Below are 24,851 nucleotides of genomic sequence, written 5' to 3'. Positions count from 1 at the left end.
TTCATCAGCAATGTGCACAGCTTTCCTTTCTATCGAGTGTAGCTGAATTCATGGGCTCTGGTTTCGTGAATGTGTTGAATGCTTGGGCTACTGAGGTCTGCCGTCTTAGTTTCTCAATATTGTAACTCTGGTCTTAAGAGATATATTCTTATTAAATGGCTGCCAATACCCAGCTGTGTACTAGGTGGCGCTGGCTCTTTTTTCGGTTGCTCTAGCCTGGGTTACTTATGTCAAAGAAGAGCAGCGCCTGAGCACAGCGCGTGTGTTTTCAATAAGAACCCTCGCAATGATAGCATCAATCAAGACTTAAAGTTTAAACATGTCATTTGAAGCTGTTTACTCTTTAACATAGAATTTGTACCTGTCCAAAAATGGAAGTTAGAGATTGGAGAAGATGCTAAATACAGTCGTTATTTTTTTAAAATTGTCTTTATAACTCCTCTCCTGGCATCAGACCATATATCCTAATACAACACAACCTATTATACAGTACATCAAACTGAAACAATTCGATAGGCACCTGTGGACTGTAAAGTACTGAAAAATAACTGCACTCACACAGCAGATCTATTGACTGGGCTTAGTCTTGGCTATGCCACTATATCATGCGTTGTCTTATTTCCATATAAGACATTGAAACGGTTTAATTAGTTATAGTACGGTTGTCTTTTTGCAAACTGCTTAAAGAATGAATCTAGTCACCCATCCAAATATAATATTGCAATAATAGTGAATTGCCCCTTACAGAACGTTTGTCTATTGTCTAGACGCAATTTGAGGTCCACTGATGTTGGACTCTTACGTGTTCCCACGACCAGACTCTGATCTGTGGGTGATCAGGCTTCTGTTCCTATGCCCCTAGGTTGTGCAACGCCCTTCCCAAAGAGAATTAGGACTCCTTGGGGGGTTTTAAACTTCACCTTAAAACTTATTTGTTTAAACTGGCTTTTTTTATTATTATTTAATGTTTTTATATTTTTCTTATTGTTTATTTTTATTTTGTAATCTTATGTAAAGTGCTTTGTGATGACTTGTCATAAAAGGTGCTTTATAAAATTAAGATCATTATTAATATTATTAATATTCTATCTTCCCACATACTACGAATGAGTGTCTATGATCTCATAATGAAAGCGTGCACCTTGTGTAATCCACTACTGATACTGCAGAGTGTGACTGATCAAACACAGTCTAGTACAGGTCTACTTGGGATTTAATTGCACAGCATATATACATTAAGGTACTGGAAAACAAAAACACCTGCACTATGTAGCACACAAATTTCTGTTGTATATAAAAAGCCCATGCTGCAGGTCATTCTGGAGGCTTTGCTGCAGATCTCCACACTTCCCTGAAGGGAATGGAGGCAGAGATCATTGAGGAATGGTGACGCAGGCCTACAGGGTGATTTCCATTCCTCACACATCTCGTTGAATCTGTGCATACAGGTGATTCAGATCTTTGCTCCCTTATATCCAGTTGGCAAACACAGACACACCCCGCAAGCAGTCGGAAATCTTACTCACTTGTGACTGGCATGTGTGACAATAAATTACAAGAAGTATAGGACAAGGTGGTTCTTAAGGTCAGGCCCTCTCTATTATTATGGGGAGAATGGAGAGGTTTTTTTTGTACATTTCCTGTTAGTGATTCAGCCGTATTCCTAATTTCTCTCTTCTTCCCTCGGCGCAAGCTTTCATTGTCTGGAATCTGAACGCCTAAAACCACACCGAAATGCAGTTTCATGACATCATGTGCATGTTGGAATGAGAATTCCATTTCCTGGGTAGGGCTGGTGATAGCACACTTTGCCAAGTCATTTAAAAAAATCCTTCACTTTCATTCTGCTAGGGCTCTGTACTGACATGTCTGTCCTGCAACCTACAAGCTGAGGGAAACTGAAAATGGAAACCTGTGTGTGTGTGCGCGTGTGCGTGTGTGCGTGTGTGTGTGTGTGTGTGTGTGTGTGTGTGCGTGTGTGTGTGTGTGCGTGTGCGTGTGTGCGTGTGTGTGTGTGTGTGTGGGCGTGGGTGTGTGTGTGTGATTTTCTTTAGGATTGTTTAGTTTTAAAAATATCCCCATCAAAGGTTTTAACATGGGGACATCCCCACCTGGACAGTTTCCTGCAAAGTCAGTCCCCCTCTTTATTTTAATAGTGATTATTCTTGTATTTTAAATGAAACGTGGCCAAAAATATTTCAATACCTTAATCATGCAATTTAACAAACTTAATTAATTATATTTTAATTAATGATCTATTAATATTTTAACACATTCATTTATTCTAAACGTAATTCATTAACATGTAATTAATGGATTCGTTAATGAATGAGTTGATGTGTAACCAAGCCCTTCTTCAGCTTGTAATGATTACGCATTGTAATATTCTCACACGTGTGCTTTCTGTTATGTAAGAAAGCCTAACAGACAGGATCCTCAAAGCTGTCTGTGTTGTGCACCCAATTATGGTATTTTTCCTCTATAATATTTACAAGAAGTTAGGAAATGATGCTCATTGTGAACATGCTGAAGCTTGTCAACAGACACACACACACAAAAAAATCCCCTGGCTTCAAGCCATTTCTGAGTTACATACCAAGATCTGCTTCCTGCTTTTTTTTTTTAGTATCTGTTTTGTTACGTTGAAGACATGCCCACTAATCACATGGCCTGCCTATTTATTCCCACACTGTAATGACTTTTACTCCAACTCAAGAAGGTGCTCAGTCGTACTGACAGCAAGAGAGCAAGAGGTTGCTGTAGAGGCTTGTTATAGATACTGTGTATACATGTACATTCTTTGTATATAACTGACTTGGACTAAGAGACATAAGAAAACTACAGACAATTTCAATGGCAGAGGTTAATATTTTTGTATTACTATTATTACTTATTACAACATAACATAAAATGTTTTTTTTGGTTTTTTTAAAACATTTTATTTTTGTTTTACATTTTTTTTTGTGGAACCAATTTAAAAAAAAAAATAATAATAATTGAACCGGACGGACAATTAAAGTCTTTATTTCTTAGTTTTTTTTTTTTTCAATGCAATTTCAAAAATTTGAATTGTCCATTAGAAAATCTCTTTGATGAAAATAATTTGCTTTTTTAAATGTATACGTGTGTATTTGTTTTGTTCCATACTAATTGTCATTGATTTTTTATTTGTTAAGATTTACTCCGGAGGGAACTTTCACCATTTCATTGACGGCTATGATGTGCACAAGAGTAACTGGATGCGCTATGTGAACCCAGCTCGTTCCCTCAGTGACCAAAACCTAGTGGCCTGCCAGAATGGCAAAGATATCTACTTCTACACCGTCCAGCCCATCCCAGTCAACCGTGAGCTTCTCGTCTGGTACAGCAGAGACTTCTCCGAGCGCCTGCACTACCCACATGGGGACCTACTCCATCCCAAACTGAGTAAGTGCACTCCATTCAACCCAAAGCCTTTGGGGTAACACTTTACATCAAGTGTCTCTAAATACGAATTATACACATTGTAACTATGCATAATAACATTGTAATTATGTGTAAGTACACATGTATTTACTAAGTAACTGCTATGTAAATATACAGTAACCAGAGACACCCAATGTGAAGTCTTACCGGCTTTGGAATTCTCAATACAGTGCGTGAAACTGGGGACAGATAAGAATCTCTTTCATATAAGACTATTTCATTACTTATAGCATGGTTGTAGAGTGAAGTAGTATTAAAAACATATTTTGCTGGGTTTGCAACCGGTCTCAGAATGTTTAGACACAGGTTTGTTTTATAAAATATCCTGCCATCGTTGTATTTTTGGGGGCTTAAAGATGGCAAAACCAGCATAGCTACAGACAGGTGCATTGTTACATCAGGCACAGCTGCAAGTTCATTCACAGCCTTGAAGCACTGCTCCACAGTACGGACTGATTTATATTTACATTGCGCTGTCACTGAATTTGGAAACTACTAGGTTAATCTTGTCTTGCCTTAAACAGAACATAAATATACCATTCAGGTTTTTTTTATGTCATTTAGTTTAAGTAGTGGTTGTAAACGTGTAAATTAGTGTTGAAAGTTTTAAACTCAAAGATGCCCTTACTTGTTTGAAAAACTCTTCACACAGCCTGTGCTGTACCAGTGCCGAGACACTTTGCTACAAGGCATTCCACGATAGCTGCACAGAAACTTACGTATCAAAGTCCTCAGCTGGTTTGCACTTATTGTTCTTACAGGCATACTGCCAAGCAGCGATAACTTCAAAACTTCAGACTGTGTGTATTCTAGCTGCAATGATAGCAAGTTAGAGAAAGCACATGGCTTTTCTGTTTACATTCCCTGGCGTGTGTAGTATGTAGGGGCACTTTTCAGGAAAAGTTATACTCATCAATACTAAACGGATAAGCTACAAAAACAGTTGTCTGGACCACTATTTAATCAGAAAACTAGAAAAGTCACATTACATTGTGGTGAAGCACACAGATACAGTCGTAAGCAAGCAACATTTACACACAGAACATTTGCTCTCTTCGCTGTGAGAAAATGTCTGCAGTTCATTTCAGAACTTCACTATGAACTCATTCAGATGATACAGTTTGAATGCAGAGATGGGGGCATATATATATCTGTAGGCTGTGTTCACAAACTCTCCATACCCATGAAACAAGTAAATGAGTCTGGGGTCGAAGCTGTGTGTGTGCTTGCCTGAAGAATTGTGAAAGTGGATGTCGCTGACAGATACTGAAACTCCCCAGGCTGCAGCTCAGAGGAGCAGGCTGTCTGTGGCAGGTGTAGCTGTGGGGTGTGAGAGCTGATAGAGAGTGATTATGTTCTTTATTTCCACCGTTCATTTCTCTCCCCTTACCACCAACTCCCCTATGAGTGAAGCGGTGCTTTCTGAAGAATAGAAAAACTGTGACAGGGCAAGCTGTTTCATTTCGATACCTCGATTCCGTCTGCAAGAAGAGTCAAATAATAGCTTTTGGTTTCCTGTTTTTTTTAAATTTCAGAGATCTATGTGTCATACAGAGACCGTAAAATAGCACGATTATGCAGTGTCATTAAATCGACAGGAATAGAGCTTTTGAATACAGAAATGACTGTACGGCATAGTGCAGTGTTTTCTTCAAATCGCATGTAATATATAGTGCTTGTTTTTTAATACAGCAGTTTATAACCGTTCTTATTTTTGATTTTTTTAAAACTTTTTTTTAAACAAGATTTAAAAATGATAAGTAAAATTGCCTCTTTAATTTGTATAAGAATAATCCTGTTAGACAAATGTTTGAGTTTACTGTGAGTTTTTAAATCCACTTACTAAAAAAAAGATTACTAGTTAAAAAAGAAAAGGATGCATTGATCATTATTTTGTCCTTTTAAATCATATTTCACCACCAAAGCCAGTTAGTTGATGGGATTTACAAGTCATTATTTCTGTCTATTAATATAAAGTATTTTAAATAATATTTAAACAACATGCAAGTCATTTTTTATACCATGCCTGTTTCTTTAATACACACATCCAAAAACCTTAGCAATACTAAAACAAACTTAATAAAGTGAAGTCTTTTTCATTGTCTTCTTTTTGAAACATTAGTCAATGAATTCATGAGGTTTCTTTTACTGTTTCTAAATTCAGCACAATAGAGTGTTTAATAGTTATGGACCTTGAACATGTGCATTCTTGAACGATGAGAAAAATGCCATACTGGGTAAATTATAGTCTATTCATATTTTTAAAATAGGGGACAGATATTTATAGAGGGAATGCATTGTCCAGAATTTTGATTTGCATGTACGCTATCGGATGTTCCACACATTTACAGTAAGAGTGAAAGCTCTGCTACAATTTGTAGAATTGCGAAACTGTCACAAATGTCATGCGTGTGATAATTCACAGATAGTCACAGAAATATGATATTGTATTATCATGGTCACCTGAGGCAGCACAGCTCATCAAGTAGTTCTGCCAGTCAGGGATCAACAAGCGTGTCGACAGACATTGGTATTGTGAGCAAGACGAGGTCCATTCTGCTTCAATGAAGTCAGCCGTTGACGCACTCATTTCTGGGGGTTATTTTTTACTGTTTCTGATTTTTTTAAAAAAATTCCAGGTGGGGTTTGGAAAGCTGGGGGTTAAACAAATCAGGCTATATCAGGTATAAAAAAAAAAAACGTAATCACCCGTAACTTGTTCCCAGAGTTACAGTTGAAATGGACGTCAACATAAAACTTAAGATAATTCTATCAACGTTGACACGACAGGTGTGCAAAGGACTAATTGTGAAATCACACTAAAGCAAACGGGCATATAGGTTTCTATACCTGTTCATGAGAAACAGAAACCGTTTCTTTATATGCTTCCTAATCTGATTATTTTTAATAGTACGCTTGAGGACAAAGTACTGCATTAGTTACCTCACAGGAATGTAAGTTCATTGTAACCTCATCATTGAAATGGACAGTACTAAGGGCGTGTGACGTTTCATTGATCTTATTATATCTGATTGCTGTGTGCAATCAGATATAATAAGCACTATGATATACAACGTATAAGGAAGTCACGTTGAAAAACATTTGAAGTCATTATCATTACAAATACAGACAGAGACACACAGATAGATAGATAGATAGATAGATTAGAAAGATTGATATCAATTTTCCTCCCAAGCCGTCAGTACCACATGGGTCTCAGTCCTGAAGTGAGTTTCATTGTATGATTCAGCGTAGCTTGCTTTACCCAGTCATTTCTCCAGAGACAGACTTCAAGTGCTGTGGGAACCACCCACGTCTCCAACCTCAACGCATAGTGATCTATTCAAGTTTAGCGGTTCATTTAAAGTGCTAGCCAGTGGGATAAAAATGGAATCAAAATAGAGAGCCGTGGCTGTTTTACATTGGAACTGGGTATTCGTTTAACACTTGAACTAGTCCTTCCACTGCTTTCACCCGAGGTACTCACTTCTTTCCTATCCAGGGCCCTAATTATTTATTTGAAATGCAAGGTTCAGTTTATCAATTAAAGAACTGGTTAGAACAAAGCTCTGGACTGTTCAATTGAATATTTGAGGGACTGGAACACAGTCCTGGACTGGAATGGACAGGGAGAGTGACAAGCGGGGGTCCTCTGGGTTCTAGTAGAGCAGTGATAGGTAATGTTAGCGCTTCCAGTCCAGGTCTTTGTTCCAACCATGTCCTTAATTATTAAATTGACCCAATTAAACCCCCAGCCAGGTTTTAAAGAACTACATCATACAACAATGAATGAAACAGAACTCCAAGCCTGGAGTTACCAGTAGCTGTAAATATTTGAAAACGCGTGCACTAACTCTGGTAAACTAGTCTGTTACATTTAAACTTGTTAAACACGCCCCATTCACAATAAAGCACAATTGAGGGATTGACTCAGCAATGAAAAAGGAAACACTCAACCCTTGTGGAATTAAAGTCTACATTGCTGAATAACATACTGAGTGAATTCAGTGACAGAGATCTGAGTTTGGTTTGAACTTGAATGACTTAACGTTTAGCAACAGTAAATCATATTGGGAATAGACAAGTTTGAGCTTGCTGTCTCTAGGTTAGATTATTCTTTATTGAAGTTCTTGTTCCGTAAATTGTAAAGGGCAGTTTTAATAGCAGCACACCTGTAGAAAGTTTCAGTCTAGCTGTAGAGCTGCTTCTGATGATGGGTGCTGAAACAGTTAAGTATGAAGGAGGCAGCACACTAGCAGGGAGAGCCTTGCCACACTTACTATATAAGCAACAAGTTATACAAGCACACACACACAGACACACACACGCACTCACTTCAAAGCATATCATAATCCCAGCTTGTTGAGTCAAACAAAGGAAAAAGTGCAACCCTTGTTTACAGATGACTGGTCACAGTGTTATTTTCTTTCCTCGGCTCGCATAAAATGAGAATACTGGCTCTCACGTTGCAAGCAGGAGCAGTAATCAGAAAAGAAAACTTTTTAAGATAGATAGATAGATAGATGCATGGAAGCCACTTTTATAATAGGATGCAACAGTACACAATGTCGCATTGACTAAGGCTTTGATGCTAGCTGTAGTCGGCTGTGGATTGAGAGGATGTGGTGGAGAGCCTATATTTATTCTACAGAAAAAAGCTTTTTTTTTTTTATTAAATTTGGAAGCAGCCTAACCAGTCATCATAAGCACCAACCATTTAACACAAACCCCCAAGTTACTGTCTAGTTTGTGGAATTCCTTTTGGTTGTAAGCTGTATGACATTGTCTTCTTTATTATGCAACAGCTATGAATACCTTTATGATTCAGACTATTCACTTGAAAAGATAAATAATCAGTGGCATTGTGAACCTGACTGTAATTTTAACTTTAAAGAAAGGTGTGAGTGGAATCTTATAGAATCAACAACTCTTGGGTGTGAGAGGTAAAGCCATAGAAAACGTCAGACAATTCAAAAGCATACACCGTTCCTTATCTCAACCATCTCCCTTGCTACTGCTGTTTGGAACAAGACTCCATTAACGCCTATTCTTTTTTTATTAACACAGAGCACTCGACCAAGGAATTCAAGGATTATGAAGCTAACAGGCAGCAGCTACCTCACAAAGATGTGTTCTACGAAACAGACCAAAAATCTGAAGCTAAGAAGACAAAGAGAGAAGAGGAGGAAAAAGAAGAGGAAAAGATTGACGTAGAAATGCTGGAAAGGGACACGCCTCCTGTAACCCCTGACAACCAGATTGTGGATTTCAGCAAAAAGATGGACGCAGAAACAGACCCTCAAACCAAACTCCAGCCTTCAGTAGACTTCCCAGAGAAGAGGCCATTCTCCCTTATGAGAGAAACCTCTACTGACAGGGCCAGCCCTTGCCATACCACTAGTCCAAACCAAAGAGTAAAAAGTCCCAATGACGACCACTCAGACCTGAGCTGCTGTTCTCCGGCTGTAAATACAACAACCACCTCCCACAAGGATCTGCCCTTACATCTCCACGGCCTTTACAGCAGTGAGGAGGGCTTGGTCTCCTATCCCATGTACTCCCCACCAAGGCATCTCCAACAGCCCTATCTCTACCCTTACGGACACCACCCCTCACATTATCACCACCTCCTGCTACCTCAGTACTCTCCCCCATTACCAGGCATAGGACCCAACATGAATGGCCTGGGCATCTTCTCTAAGGTGCCCCCCGTGTACAGCAGCTACCTGGGGGCCGACAGTCTGCCTTACCCCTTGGTCTCCCAGCAGAGCGTCATGGGGCTTCCTGTGGGCCTTCAGGAGGACGGTCCCCCTCACCACCTGCATCCCCTGGAGAAGCCCAGAGACGGGATCATTCCGGCCCCCACCAGCGCTTTCTCACTCACGTCTCCCGGGGGCGGGCTGAGGGAGAGACCTCCCAACCATTCCCCTCCCAGCGGAGCCCCCGCCACACCAGAGCCCTCCCCCCAGTCGAAGCCTACCTCACAAGCCCCGGGTAACAGCAACGAGGCCATCAACCTCAGCAAGCCAAAGAACAGCCAGGGCCCCTCCGCCAGCCCAGGATACAAGTCCCTCCCCTACCCCCTCAAGAAGCAGAATGGCAAGATCAAGTACGAGTGCAACCAGTGCCTGAAGACCTTTGGACAGCTCTCCAATCTTAAGGTGAGACGTCGGAAACTGGTTTTAGTTTCAACAGTGTTCTAAAAAATCTTATATCTATATGATTGAGTTGTGTGCAAATGTATTAGAACACCTCAAGATATGTTATTTATGTCCTTTATATACCTACCTGCATGAAAACCTCTAGGTGTGAGAATTTCAATTTTCGGTCAGTAGTCATACAGAAACAACAGGCACTGATGTGTGAAAATGTTAGATCACTTTGTGCTTTAATTAGGCATCTTAAACAACTTCTCATGCATTTTACCATTTCTGTTCCTTTTCTCGTACTGTTTTAAATGAATTGCATGTGTGTCCTATTAAAGTCATGAGTTTTTAAACAGTCACTAATTTGCCTATTTTGACAATTTCTCAAGATTTTCAGTTACAGTGCTTTGATTTCATATGCACAACACATTTAAAAAAACAGAAGCAGTGGGGTGTTATAATACATTACTGTATATTAATTGCAATAATGAGTCCTTCCTGCAACTCATTTCTTCGTACGAGTTTGAAAGTGTTTATTCCCTGTTTCTGAACTCCTCTTAACAATGTTGCTTTGTGCTTGTGTTGCAGGTGCACTTGCGGGTCCACAGCGGAGAACGTCCATTCCAGTGTCTCGTGTGCAGAAAGAGCTTCACTCAGCTGGCTCACCTGCAGAAACACAACCTGGTGCACACAGGAGAGAAACCCCACGAGTGTCAGGTACACATGCATTTACTAAGTAACTACTACTGTATGTAAATAGACAGTAAGACACTTAATGGAAAGTGTTACCCATTGTCTAATAAAAAATCTGCTTGTATCTTTTTCAGCACGCTGTACTATATATTTATAACATGTGGGGAAATAAGAAAAAATTAAACAGCATGGCTAATTTTAGTTTAATGCAATGTTACCACCTGATACAAAGACATTTCACATCACTGTATTACCTCAATATCAGGGTATGCATTTATTAGACGTTTATTGGCTTAGAATTACACAGGTGCACATTTGAATTAAGGCTGCCTAAATGAAGGTTTTTAACTTCATTTCAACACCTGTTTAACTAGACGCTGATAAATGTGCAAGATAGACTACACTAGGTACTTCGGTAATACATACCCATGTTTCTAATGTGCCCAGGATTTGTTGTCTAGCTTCTTTTTTATAAGCAGTTGACGACTGAGAGTCATCGCTTGTTTCATACAAAAAGCAGCCCTTACAATGAACCTCGATCCCTCTTTTGCAGGTTTGCCACAAGCGCTTCAGCAGCACCAGTAACCTCAAGACCCACCTCAGGCTTCACTCAGGTGAAAAACCCTACCAGTGCAAGTTGTGCTCCACCAAGTTCACCCAGTACGTCCATCTCAAGCTGCACAAGCGCCTGCACAGCCGTGACCAGCCCTACAAGTGCCCCCTCTGCTCCCAGTCCTACATCCACCAGCTCAGTCTGCAGATCCACAGCAGGGGCTACTGCCCCTCAGCTGCCATGCTGGGCCAGTCGCACGAGGAGCTCTGCCGGATGAACGAGATGATCAGGAAGTTTGATGTGAGCTCCGATGCTGATACCATGGAAGAGAAAGCCAGCGTGGCCGAGGTGGACTCGGTGGAGAGATGGATGTTGAAGAGTCAGGAGTTGAAGGAGGACCAACTTCAGACTGGCTTCGTCAAGAAAGAAAGCCACCATCACCCCCACCACCACCACTCACCACCCCCGATCTCCCATGAAAGAAGCCCAGCCGCTGCCGGGAACATATTCAGACCACACTCACACATCACCATGAAGCAAGAAGTTCCATAACTTTGTAAAAGGTGGACTTTTATAAAAGTGTACTAAAAGCCAAGCCAAGGGTAGTAAAAGTAGCATGGTAAAGCATAGGCTATCATAATGAAGTATGTGGTTAAACAGGGTAAAAACCACAGTAAACTTACCATGGTAACTTTGCCATGGGAATCTTTTATATGGGCAGCGGTCAGAGTTCAGCGTTTAATGATGGAAAAGTTTCAGCATCTGTCGAAAAGCCTTGTGACGAAGAAATTGCATGTGGAAACGAGAGAACTGTCTTCTTTTCCCTGAGTTCTGGGGTCGTGGGGAAAGTGCAGAAGGCTTTAAGGAGCGAAAGAAAGAATAAATCGCCAAAAAAACTAAACAATCTGAGGTACCAAATAGCACCAGCTTCCCAAAGACCTTCTCAAACAGAGACTTGTAATTGCACTGCTGACAAATGTTTTGACTGCATAGTACAGTATGAAATAAGAACATATTTTGGAATTGTTCTAGAAATTGACTTATTTTTGTGTGTATGTGTTTTAATTTATTGACAAAAAAACTTTTTTTCTAATATATTTTAAAGTCTTTTCATTCTTTGTTTGTCTGTGTGACATTGCCAGTAGTAACATTTGTTGAATTGACAACTTTAATCTCTTGATGCCAGGTCTAGCATTACCCACATATCTGGTTTTCCAAGTTCTCCTTATCAAAATATGGGTTCAGTGGGAGATTTGGACAAATTTGGTTAGATATGTTCACCTGTAGCATTGCAACAAGGATCTGTTGATGCAAGCAGTTGAATTTTTTATAGCAAAATGTAAAGTTATTTTTGCAAGTACTAAGTCTTTAATGATATATAATTTAATCTGTTTTTTTCTACATATTGCTGCCTGTAATGCTGAATTGTTCTATATTAATAATAACTGAACTGGCTTACATCTTTTATGGTAGCGAAATAAGAACCACACTGTTTAGATCATTTATTTTTATTCAAGGTGTTGTTTTAATATTCAAGCAAAATTGGCATGGCAAAAAACACTCAAAATGAGTTTGTGGTTGTATTGGACTGTTCAGAAGAAAAGCGAGTAGCATTTTAAATATATGCTTCCTTTATATAATACATGGACTTTGTTCTTTCATATTTGGGTGTCACTTTTGAGGAATTGGCAGTAGTTGTATTTTTATATATCTGTTTGTCAGTTCCACAAAGGGGAAGTTGTTCTGTAGGCTTTTAGGGAAATTTTCTTTCAGTGCATTTGAACCATAGTCATCTGTTTTTGCTCTGGGAAATAAAACACACAAATCAAACCAAAACCTGTAGAACAAATGTTTTATACAGTAGGACGTGATTTGCTAAGATTGCACAGAACTCGCCAAAAGCTATTGAATTATTAGAAAACCAAAAAAATGAACTAGATACTAAAACAGGAAACAGCTTATGCATCAGTGCGTATTAAATGCCACATTTGAAAAATGCAATAGAAGTTGTGTTTGAAGTTTTTATTGTGTTCGGTAGAGTATGTAGCATGCACAGGAAAATGTCTGGGCAATTGTAGTTTTATTGAAGTGAACAATATTAACATCCATAAAATAAAAAGCTAGGTTGTGTAGGGCTTTTGTATTTTGTGTAGGCTAATACTGGGATTATATTGTTAGCATTACAACATTGTCACCTTCTCTTGTGATGAAGAACGTTTTCTATTCATTGCTTCTTTTTTCAATACTCGATAGATTTAAACCGTCTTGACACTTCCTGTAAGTCAACTTCAGATCTATTGTGTTGCATTTAGTCTGAGCATCTGCATTAAAGTAAAAATCAAGCTTTTCATCATAAGAAAGGGGCAGGGATAAGGATGGCCAGTGCTAATAGGGGGTAGGTAAATGGATTTGAAATCCTGGACAATCACTTCATATTCTTGACCATCATGACATATTTCAGACCCTATCTGCATTTAAACCAAAGCATTACTTCACTTTGAAAAACTTGAACAGGTTATTGCTTGACGGGTACATTTCTATTTTCTTATCCTTTTTTGTAAGCGAAACCCCCAAAACAATCATCAAAATAATGTGTTGTGAAGTTTGGTAAAGGTCAGATACAAGCACTTTCCAATACTACAGGTTCTAGGTTGTAATAGCCAAGGTAATCTAGAAGGTACACATGTGATACTTTCTACATTCCCATTGGAATGTGGAGTTTTGGCATGTTATTATAGCTGCTAAATCCAAACTCAGGTCTACTCATTCAGGTTAAAAACTAGCAGCCCCTCAGGTATATATCCACATAGATCTAGTAGCAACATCATTGCACCTTTTGGCTTGAGCATCCTGATACTAAGTCATTAACCCCTAAACCAGCAAGCTGTAATCCAGCATTAAACTCTGCTCCTTTCTTTGTCAAATGGTGAATTCAGGGAAGATAACATGTGTTTGACATATTTGCACCAAAGCTTCTGTTATTGTTTTAGAAGGAGGATTTAACTGTATGTCTGAGTTGTTTGAACACTTTGCTTGTGATGTTTTTATATGTCGATATTTACATGCTGTTTACACTTTATGTACAAAACTATTTTGGTAAAATGTTATAATGTATGTAGCTGAAAAAATAAACTGTTTCTTCTGTATGTTTAGTAAAAACGTATCAAGTATTTGAATTTCTTTTTGGATTTCTTGCTGTGTCCCTTATAAAGTTTACCCTGGTATTTTTGCATGGTATTTTTGTACTTTTCCCATGCTTTTTCCATGGTAATACCATGCATTAACCATAATGTACCCTGGTTTACCATGTTAATTAATACACTTTACCATACCGCACTGTTCATTACATTGCTTTGCTGTGCTTTACCATGCTTTCACTATGCTTTATTATGCTTTGCTATGCTTTTAATGTGGTAAACTTTTATAAGGGGTGTATATCCATATCTATAAAAATACAATGGTGGTGTATGTAGTATTACTAAAACAAGTATTGAGAAAGACTTATAGTAGTTTGCTGTGTATTGTGCAGTATTTTGACATAAGGAAGCACCTAACAGCAAAACCACAGCTATCAGGCCTCTAGAGTATTAAGCTGTTTTCCCTGTTGTGACTGACTTGCAACATGGAGCTTTAAAACAACAGGAGCATCTCATATTATTAGTCATCTGAGATCATTTATACAAAAGTGTTTGCTACATACCACAGGTGTTTCCTTTTTTTGTGTCCAACCCTTTACATACTCAGTCATGCTTTTGGAGGGGATTTCTATTAACAGATCAGCAAATCTCGCTTTAAGTAAACGGTAACCCTTTTTTTTTGTATTCACGAACCACACATGTGCTGATGTGGTATTGTGGGTGGCTGTAACACAGTGATCTTACTAGAAATACCCAAACGAATCCAGGTCTTGAATGAAGTGATACTGTTCTTTGAAAGAACTGAACTCAGGCTTCTTCAAAATAATCTTTACAACTTCCTGACCCCCTTCTGAATTCATAGAAATGTGAAAAAGTCATACGTATTTCAGAATTATGTTTCCTAGTTTCCTGTGTTCAGTTTTTTTTTTATTCTTATTGGTAACAACGTATACATAAAGATACCTTCACCTTAAGCCTGTAAACGAATCTAACATACCGATATGTATAGAGGATATATGCCCAATCTGTATGCAGTTTTCAGTGTACAGAAGACATTGAAACTATGAATTAGTTATCCAGGGGTAGTTCCTGCTCAGTTACCAGGAGGCAGGGACTGTTTCAAGCGACAGTGGACTCGGCTAGGTGTCCAGGGATGGCCTTTGTCCTCCAGGGGCAGGTAGCTCACCAACACCAGCAGCAGAGCTCTTAGAAAGAAACAGGTTAGGCTGTGAGATGAGAGGGCAACCACTGAGCTTCAGCTTAATTTATATATATATATATATATATATATATATATATATATATATATATATATATATATATATATATATATATTGTAAAGGAGACGCTCGCTACACAGGCTGTCTCAGGCTCTTTTCCCTTTAAATTGACCCAAACACAGGAACTTGAAATTCTTTTTTCCAGCGCGGTTGCGCTAATTTTCTTTTATTTTTAGACACATACACAAAAAGAAACAAATACAAACAAAAACCTAGCTCCACTCTGGAGTGCTAACTAACTTACAGGAACACCCTGTCTAACCCGGGACAGCTAAGCTGTTTCCCCGACCTTACAAAACCACAGTAAGAATCGTACACACACACCTTTTTCCTTTTTAACGACTCACAGTCGGGCTCTTCACACAGCAGCACTGAGCAGACTGACTGCACTCCTTAAGTACCCTGCACCTGGCTGTAATTTACAATGATAGCCAGGTGCAGGGGATAATTAACAAAAATTAACAATTAAATTAGGGTTTTTCAGCCCATGTCCTTCTGGGAGGTGTAGTCCTGTTTTCACCCCAGACTACACTATCTTACAATATATATATATATATATATATATTTATATATATATATATATTATTTATTTCTTAGCAGACGCCCTTATCCAGGGCGACTTACAATTGTTACAAGATATCACATTTTTACATTATTTCACATTATACAGATTCACATTATTTTACATACATTATACAGATATCACATTATTTTACATACAATTACCCATTTATACAGCTGGGTTTTTACTGGAGCAATCTAGGTAAAGTACCTTGCTCAAGGATACAACAGCAGTGTCCCCCACTGGGGATTGAACCCACAACCCTCTGGTCAGGAGTCCAGAACCCTAACCACTACTCCACACTGCTGCCCTATATACACACACATAAGAATAGCAGCACCATAATTCAACTCAAAGGGTCACTCTTAGAACAAGCCCTCATCTCCAGTGTCATTGTCTTGCTTATTAAAATGCTTGCCCTATTTTTGAAGAGCAGACGATTATTTATTCTGGGAGCGAGGGCTCTGAATGGGGTACAATGGGTAGCACATGCCCCTTCCCTGCAGCGTTGCAAAACTGTTAATTATTTTCACTTCTCTGGTAGGCCAACAGTATCCATCTTCCCTTCTCAATTCACTACTTAACAGTATGTTGACTCCAGTGCTTTTACTTTCAGGCATCCTCCTATGATATTACTACTGCAAAACATGCAGAAGTTATTGTAAATGCAGAGATTTCTTAGAACAAATGATATAAAATTACTTCTAAAAGAAGCTGAAAAGAGATTTGAAACTTACCACGAAAAGGGAATTTAAGGTGCAAACTCTTTTATTAGAAGTACTGTAGGGTTACTCATCCAAGCTTCCTTTTCCCCTTAAGAAATGCAGTAACAAAAGCCCTCCCAAATGCTTACCAAAGGCCAATTTGTTATTTTGCAGTTTTGCAGAACATGCTTTTCCAATGAATTACATTTTAACCGCATTTAAATCTACTCCTTCATATGCCTTGAATGTTTCTGCTAAACCACTACTGAAGAAAAAAAGGTTCAATAAATGAGATATATTTCAAACCTGAGCAGTAAAAGAGAAAAAAGGATGTCAGTAAAATCCATTCCCCGCCACGGCTATACATTCAAAAAGTTGATGACCAAGTGGACGGGTTTGCAGACATAGACACCTCCATATATCCCAAATACTCTCAATACATCATGCTAAATAAGGGTGACACTGAGGTTCATCACAATTGAAAAGCTTTTCTCCAGCCGTATAGAAAAACGATCACGCTTTCAAATAATGGCTGCAAATTCCTAATGCATACACCAGGAATAGCACCTGGATATCTTCTGCACTTCCCCTGGAGTTCTGAAATCATTAATTTGGAATTCAGCCCTGTTAATTCATGTCAATTGAATTAGCTGTATTGATACCATGTTTCTTTGTAACACATTATGCTGATCACATGTGCTGTATAAGGCATGTATTCATGCATGAACGGGGTCTTGTGAGACGTGTTCATTGATGCGTGCATGCATGCCTTATATATATATGATCAACTTGTTTTATCTGGGGAATCCCTCCTTTCCATTACCCTGGATACTCGAGAGCTGACTGTATATCAGATTGAAATGAGAAGAAGTGAGATTCACTCAGGATTACACAGGAAGCGTTGCATTGACTCTGATTTGGGAAGGCAAACCCTGGAGGGACTGTTTCAATACATCACATGAGGGATACGCAATGATACATGTATGGCACTTTAGATTATTATTCAATTGTAATCTCGTTTTGAATCTTGCAAGCGTGTGCAATCCTCCAATAGAAATGTAGGAATGTGCTGCACTCAGTAGTTGGGTGGGTTTAAAGTGTTCAGAACGAATCAATGATAGGTACAAGTCAGGAAAGAGGGACATTGCCCAACTACACTGGGAAAGGAGTGTTTATTTTTTGCGTGGGTTATTTAATTATTTTTTTTCATGGGGAAAGGAGTCAAGTCAACATGAATTGAGTAAAGATTTCCAGTGCTTTTCCGGTGTTTATTAGACAGAGAAGGGATCATTAGTAAATATCCAGTTATTACAATGTAATTAAGAGGCTATTCATGTACTGTAATATAAAGGGCTACCAACATTTCTAATCCAGCTGGTTTAAAAGGCTATTGTCAAACATCAAGAGGCCATTGATTGCCCACAACTTAGTAATTAAACCAGTTTCAGAAAGAAAATGTTGACAAGTTGACAGTGTTTTTTTGTTTTGTTTTGTTTTTTTGTTTTTTTGACAAATTCACACTTGAATTGGAAAATGAATCAATTAAAAAAATGCATTAAATACATATTTTAAATAGACATTATATGGGTGTTTGCTTTTCATGATATGTGATGACGGTCCTTTGAAAAAGCACTGAAACGTATAGAACACAATCTAGTCTATAGTTTTATTAATACCCTTAAGTACTGTTCTTGGCTATTATCTAAGAGCAGAATATGCTGATCTAACAGATGCTAATGTATCTGTACTTTAAAACAGCTTCCACTGCGTGGTACAGGTGGAAAACAAATGAAAATACAATACAAACATGCACCCTTCTTCTCTTCCTGTAAGTGTTTTTTACTCTATTATTGTAAGGTGAAATTTCATTGTTGGAAAGGTTGGTTATGAACCAGGTTTAAAATGTCAAGCTACGTGACCTGCTCCCATGTACTGCTGAACACAATAACGAGTTCAACTTTAAAAAGTCTATCAAAAGCACTATAATAAAAATATGGTAAAAAAAAAATATATAGTATTATGGTAAACCAGCTGCCTCGACTTCGGCTTGGGACGCATAACTCTACTTGCGTTCATCTAACACATTTCATTGACGGGTACTATGGCTTGAGTATTGTACAGTTTCAATAAACCAACTTCACCTGGCCACTCTAGTGCACTGGGGTTTGAGATCTGTCCTGTAAATCACTGCAGGAACATATCAACAAGTGCTCTGGCTTACACTATCAGTGCACTACAGGGGACATTTTCAAAAGAGCTTTGAAACAGGCTTTAAAGTTATAAGTGTAAAAAAGCTGTCAGGATGTTAACAATGAAAAAAATGACAGGTACGTTATTTAAACAGTTGTAGCAACACGTGGGGACGTGTAACGCTATATTTGTCGGAACCCCGCTATTTACTCTTTCCTGTAAATCTATTTGCACAATATATGTAAGAACACAATTGTATTAGACAATGGTTAGGGTTATTATTATTATTATTATTTATTTCTTAGCAGACGCCCTTATCCAGGGCGACTTACAATTGTTACATTATACATTATACAGATATCACATTATTTTTTACATACATTTACCCATTTATACAGTTGGGTTTTTACTGGAGCAATCTAGGTAAAGTACCTTGCTCAAGGGTACAGCAGCAGTGTCCCCCACTGGGGATTGAACTCACAACCCTCCGGTCAAGAGTCCAGAGCCCTAACCATTACTCCACACTGCTGGTTAGGGTTAGGATTAGGGTATATCATGCAAAGAGATGTACACATTAAGTAACTATGTTTAATAACATTGCAATCATGTAAATGTGCTCCTATAATTAGAGACACTTGATGTAAAGTGTGACTGGTAAATTAGTTTAAGCAGCTACTTCAATGCTGTACTTCCAGTTATCTTTGAGATGTGTCTGAAATGATCAAACTTTCGAGTAATGAAAACACATCAGTCACAGTAAAAACAGTGCTTGGTACTCAACGGCATGCCAGTGCATGAAGCTTTTAAGAGTTCTTTTAAAGAAAATACATTTTAAACAATTAAACAACTGCCAGCACTTACTTCAAAGAGCAATGCTCGATTGCATAACAATACTTTTGTGTTGGTTTTTACTTTTGTTTTATTTATTTAGTTTGCTTGCATTATGTGGTGCACTAAATTATTTGTTTGAATGTGTGCTTACTGTACCATTCTTTAAAAAAAGAAAACATTAATATTAAAACGCTACAAATAAATAAATGAGACTCCTACATGCAGCTTAATGTCTTCATAGTTCTGTAACATAAGCAATTTGACAAAAGAATGGTTCAAATGTAACACAGGGGTAACTACTTATGAATAGAGGCAAATGCCTTCATCAGTGTAATGATTAGCAGCCTAACTACAAGTCTTAAGCATTTAGGCCTTAAAAGCAGCCCCACACACTAAATGTGTCTGAATATGGCCTGGTACCAAACTTTCGAGTAACGGAACTGAACTATTACTTACTGTAACAAGAGTGAAAAACAATTACAGTAATTTTTTTTCAAAAACTTTTTTTTGTTTTGGAGTTTAATTTCCACTTGAACACTCCACTTGCAGTAGCACAAGAAGGGAAAGCCCCAGCTAGTACAAAACCACAGGAGAAAAAAAAAAAGTGGCTTTCTGGCAGCTTGTATCCAGGAGACCGGCCACAATATGAGCTTCGTGAGAAAAGCAGCGACAGAGAACAGTGGTCTTGAGCAATCGAGCCGCTTGCTGTAAATTACGTCGGCACAGCGACTGCATCACCGGGGGTGGGGGGTAACTTCCTGTTTCCTCTTTCGCTCAGGCGGGCTGTTTCTGTTTCTGTAGAAGCCTGACAGCAGAGTCTGAAGAGGAAACCCCTGCAGACTCCACTGTGTGAGACACTTATCAGGAATTCACCATTTCCTTCAAGCAAAGTAAAGGAACTTATGTTTGAGAAACGCTTGAGTTTGAATAATTTATAACGCATCTACATGTTGTAAAGGGTGTTATACATAGCATTGTAGGTTTATTATTATTATTATTATTATTATTATTATTATTATTATTATTATTATTATTATTATTGTTATTATTATTAATAATAATAATAATAATAATAATAATAATAATAATAATAATAATTCAGCACCACTTGGGACCAGACTTATTCTCTTCTTAATTTCTTATCTGTTTAATTCTGTAATATGTTCTGTATGACTCTCTACTGTGGCTTCTGCTTAGATCTATATTTACCATGCTTACTAGCTGTGGGGAAGCACATTAGGAATGCATTGAACATCTAATAGGAAAAAGCATCAGACAATCATACAGGACCCAAGTTAATGACATTAAACAGGCAAGCAATGCAGCATTATGAAGTGCAGATTCTATTTTGTTCATGGCTTATATAAAGTATTTAGTTGTGACTGTCAAGACCAGTACCACTGTTAATGTGCTAGCTCTAGCAGTCTTGGCTTTTGCAGAAACACTGGAACATAATGAATGTATATTTTACACAGGGCAGAGACTGGGGTTTAATCCCTGCTTTTACTGTTTAAATGTCCTTCAACATGCAGGCAAGACAGCCATGTGAGTGAGTAGCTGGACTGCACTAAGTGTGATGTGATTTGGAGGCACGTGCAAAGAGATGCAGGGATGTGGCCAGGCTAAATTGGTTTATTTAACTTGGCCAGCTGTATATGAGGGGAGTGGCTGGTTTCCTAGTCCATCCAACCTGGGAATCAAGTGTGTGTTTTAGTTCCTGACCCATCCTTAAAGAGACAGCATTTGAATTTGCATTTTGTTTGTATTTTTGTATAATACAAGAGTGCACTGAAACTCATATTGTGTGTGCTTGCCTGTCTTACCTGTCTTACCTATCACAGGTGCTGAAATGAAGAATACATATCATATCCCACCCAGTTCTTCTGCATTGGGTTCCTGTGGCGGAGTGTCCCGCCCCTATTTATTATTATTTGTATTTTTGTTTGCGGCGCGGGTAAAAGCGCCGCGTCTTTTATTGTTATATTTAAAAACCCCGTGAGGATGCATGGCTGATCAGCTACTGATTATTTAACTAGCTGACAGTCATGCATCCTTACCAAACACGTGCAGACTCTGGCCGAGGGATAATAAGATAATTACCAACTAGTTAATCCCTCGGCCAGAGTATATAAACCTGCAGCTCTCTGCACTTGTTGTTGGGTGTACAGAGGAGAGTACGGGGAGCGGAGAGAGCGAGTCACATTTGAAAAAACAATTGCTAAAACGTGCTGGATTCTCCAGCACGACACTTACTTGTTTGTTTGTTGATTCGTTTGGCCCTCGTGCCCTTTTGTTTTGTGTTTTGTGTTTTGTGTTTTGTTTAAATATTTTTGTTTGTTAATAAATACGCTGAGTGCTACTGCACTCAGCTTCACCCGCCCATCCACTGTTTTGGTGTCAGTTACTTCTTGGTCCGTGACATCATCCACTTCACCACTGCGAGCCAGACTGTCACATATGGTGTCCTGCGTGGGACAAACAACACCTCGAGGAGCCAGTGCTGCCGTCTCCAACGCCAGAGGGAGAGGAGCCATGGCTGCCGTCTCCAGCGTTAGAGGGTGAGGAGCCCTCGCCACTGCCTCCACCGCCGTGGGAGGACTGCTTGCCCCTCCCACCTCCACCAGCAGAGGGTGAATGCCTGCTGGTTCTGCCTCAACCGCCGTGGGAGGACTGCTTGCCCCTCCCACCTCCACCAGCAGAGGGTGAATGCCTGCTGGTTCTGCCTCAGCCGCTGTGGGGGGACTGCTTTCCCCTCCCACCTCCACCAGCAGAGGGTGAATACCTGCTGGTTCCACACCCACCGTCATGGGAAGGACTGCTCCTGCCCTGCCTCGCACCACCCAGGGATGCTTGCCTCGCATCGCCTGGGGCTGCCTGTTGCTCTACATCGCCTGGAGAGCCACCAGCTACAGGGAACGAGGGAGAAGTGGAGCTCCCGCTGCCGCCTCCATGGCCAGGGGCTCCCCTCCCGAGTTCACCTCCGAGGGTCCGCTGCCGCTGCCGTCGCCTCCCGAGGGTCCGCTGCCGTCGCCTGGGGTCGCCAGGGATCCTGCTTCGACTGGGGTCGCCAGGGATCCTGCTTCGCCTGGGGTCGCCAGGGATCCTGCTTCGCCTGGGGTCACTACACTGTGGTCGGAGCCCCACGGAGGGGAGCTGCCAGCCATGAAGAAAGGGGGGGAGGTCAGGAGACCAGCTCCCCCAGCCGCACTTTCGCGGCCGGAGATCATGTGGTCGGAGCCCCACGGAGGGGAATTGTCGGCCTTGAAGAAGGGGGGGGAGGTCAGGAGACCAGCTTCCCCAGCTGCACTTTCGCGGCAGGAGATTGTGTGGTCAGAGCCCCACGGAGGGGAACTGCTGGCCGTGAAGAGGAGGGGGAAGGTCAGGAGACCAGCTTCCCCAGCCGCACTTTCGCGGCAGGATAGAGTGTGGAGGGAGCCCCATGAAGGGGAGCTGCCGGCCACGGAAAAGGGGGGGGAGGTCAGGAGACCAGCTCCCCCAGCCGCACTTTCGCGGCAGGAAATACTGTGGCTGGAGCCCCGTGAAGGGCAGCTACCAGTCATGAAGAAGGGGGGGGAGGTCAGGAGACCAGCTTCCCCCGCAGCAATTTCGCTGCAGGAGAAAGGGTGGCCGGAGCCCCACGGAGGGGAGCGGCCGGCCATGAAGAAGGGGGGGCAGGTCTGGAGACCACCCCCAAAAATTTTTTGGCCAGAGGAGCCGGCCGGTGCGCGGGCCTTTGGAACGCTACGGCTGTTTGGGTGGGAGGAGGACATCCCACCGTGGCCGCCACCTTTGGTCCGTTGCTGCCCCTGTTCCTGCGCCGGGACTGCTAACCGGGACTTTGGGGACTAAGGGGGGAGGTGGCCGAAAAGGCCATGTGTGCTGCGCACAAGGGGGGGCATGTGTGGCGGAGTGTCCCGCCCCTATTTATTATTATTTGTATTTTTGTTTGCGGCGCGGGTAAAAGCGCCGCGTCTTTTATTGTTATATTTAAAAACCCCGTGAGGATGCATGGCTGATCAGCTACTGATTATTTAACTAGCTGACAGTCATGCATCCTTACCAAACGCGTGCAGACTCTGGCCGAGGGATAATAAGATAATTACCAACTAGTTAATCCCTCGGCCAGAGTATATAAACCTGCAGCTCTCTGCACTTGTTGTTGGGTGTACAGAGGAGAGTACGGGGAGCGGAGAGAGCGAGTCACATTTGAAAAAACAATTGCTAAAACGTGCTGGATTCTCCAGCACGACACTTACTTGTTTGTTTGTTGATTCGTTTGGCCCTCGTGCCCTTTTGTTTTGTGTTTTGTGTTTTGTGTTTTGTTTAAATATTTTTGTTTGTAAATAAATACGCTGAGTGCTACTGCACTCAGCTTCACCCGCCCATCCACTGTTTTGGTGTCAGTTACTTCCTGGTCCGTGACGTCATCCACTTCACCACTGCGAGCCAGACTGTCACAGTTCCAAATGCTTTTATCACTACGAAGGTTTGTAGCTTGATAGTAGACCTTGTAGAGACGTCTTGGTTGCACACTCATCATATAACTTCTATTTATAAGAACATGACCACTACAAATGACTTATTAAAACTTATTTCATTTTATTGTTAAAAACAAAAGCAGCACACAAATAGATAGCTGTACACCACAATGCGTTTTGACACACTTGTGTCTTCATCAGGTGGATAGTGTTTGCTATTTAGAAACAACCCCCATTTATATGCATTGTCTATCTTAACTAAATGATTATTCAATTAGTAGATTCTGCTAAGAAATAAATAATAATAATAATAATAATAATAATAATAGATTCAATTACACAAGCTTAAAAAAGATGTATACATAAATAGCAATGCATCTGTTACAAAACACAGTAAACTTCCAATACAAGAAATAGTCACTCATGCAAATTGAATAATCAAAAACCTTGATTATAAAGCAAAGTGTGCTTATCTACTCATATAAATAAAAAATACACAACCATAATACTCCATTTATCTTTTTTTACAAACAACCAGGTCACTTCAATAAAGAAACTTTGATCGCCGCTACACCTCAAAGCATAATTTCCTATCCAACAGCAATTAAGTCAGTTTGTCTGAAAACTTGATGTCTATAAAAAAGCACTTATTATATTGTTTTCACTAAAATATATATATATATATATATATATATATATATATATATATATATATATATATATATATATATATATATGCTACTAGGGCAGCTGTGTGGAGTAGTGGTTAGGGCTCTGGGACTCTTGACCGGAGGGTTGTGGGTTCAATCCCA

At 40.0% G+C, this 24,851-nt stretch overlaps 1 protein-coding gene across 3 annotated transcripts in view; it reads left to right on the top strand.

Moving 5' to 3' along the window:
* The window catches only part of LOC117413748 (PR domain zinc finger protein 1-like), a 29,090-nt gene extending 15,063 nt beyond the window's left edge, over positions 1-14,027 (top strand). For 2 of the 3 annotated variants that reach the window (XM_059000252.1, XM_059000253.1), the window contains 4 exons: positions 3,177-3,426; positions 8,533-9,626; positions 10,200-10,328; positions 10,858-14,027. In XM_059000252.1, coding sequence (XP_058856235.1) covers positions 3,177-3,426; positions 8,533-9,626; positions 10,200-10,328; positions 10,858-11,409 — 2,025 coding nt within the window. In that variant the 3' untranslated portion in view covers positions 11,410-14,027. Of the gene's footprint in view, positions 1-2,703; positions 2,863-3,176; positions 3,427-8,532; positions 9,627-10,199; positions 10,329-10,857 lie in introns of those variants that run through there. The other variant, XM_034023051.3, reaches the window with a different exon arrangement.
* The last annotated feature ends 10,824 nt before the right edge of the window (positions 14,028-24,851 follow it).

The sequence above is a fragment of the Acipenser ruthenus genome, chromosome 25 (genome assembly GCF_902713425.1).
Source record: "Acipenser ruthenus chromosome 25, fAciRut3.2 maternal haplotype, whole genome shotgun sequence".
Taxonomy (NCBI): Eukaryota; Metazoa; Chordata; class Actinopteri; order Acipenseriformes; family Acipenseridae; genus Acipenser; species Acipenser ruthenus.
This window is presented reverse-complemented; position numbering and strand designations above follow the sequence as displayed.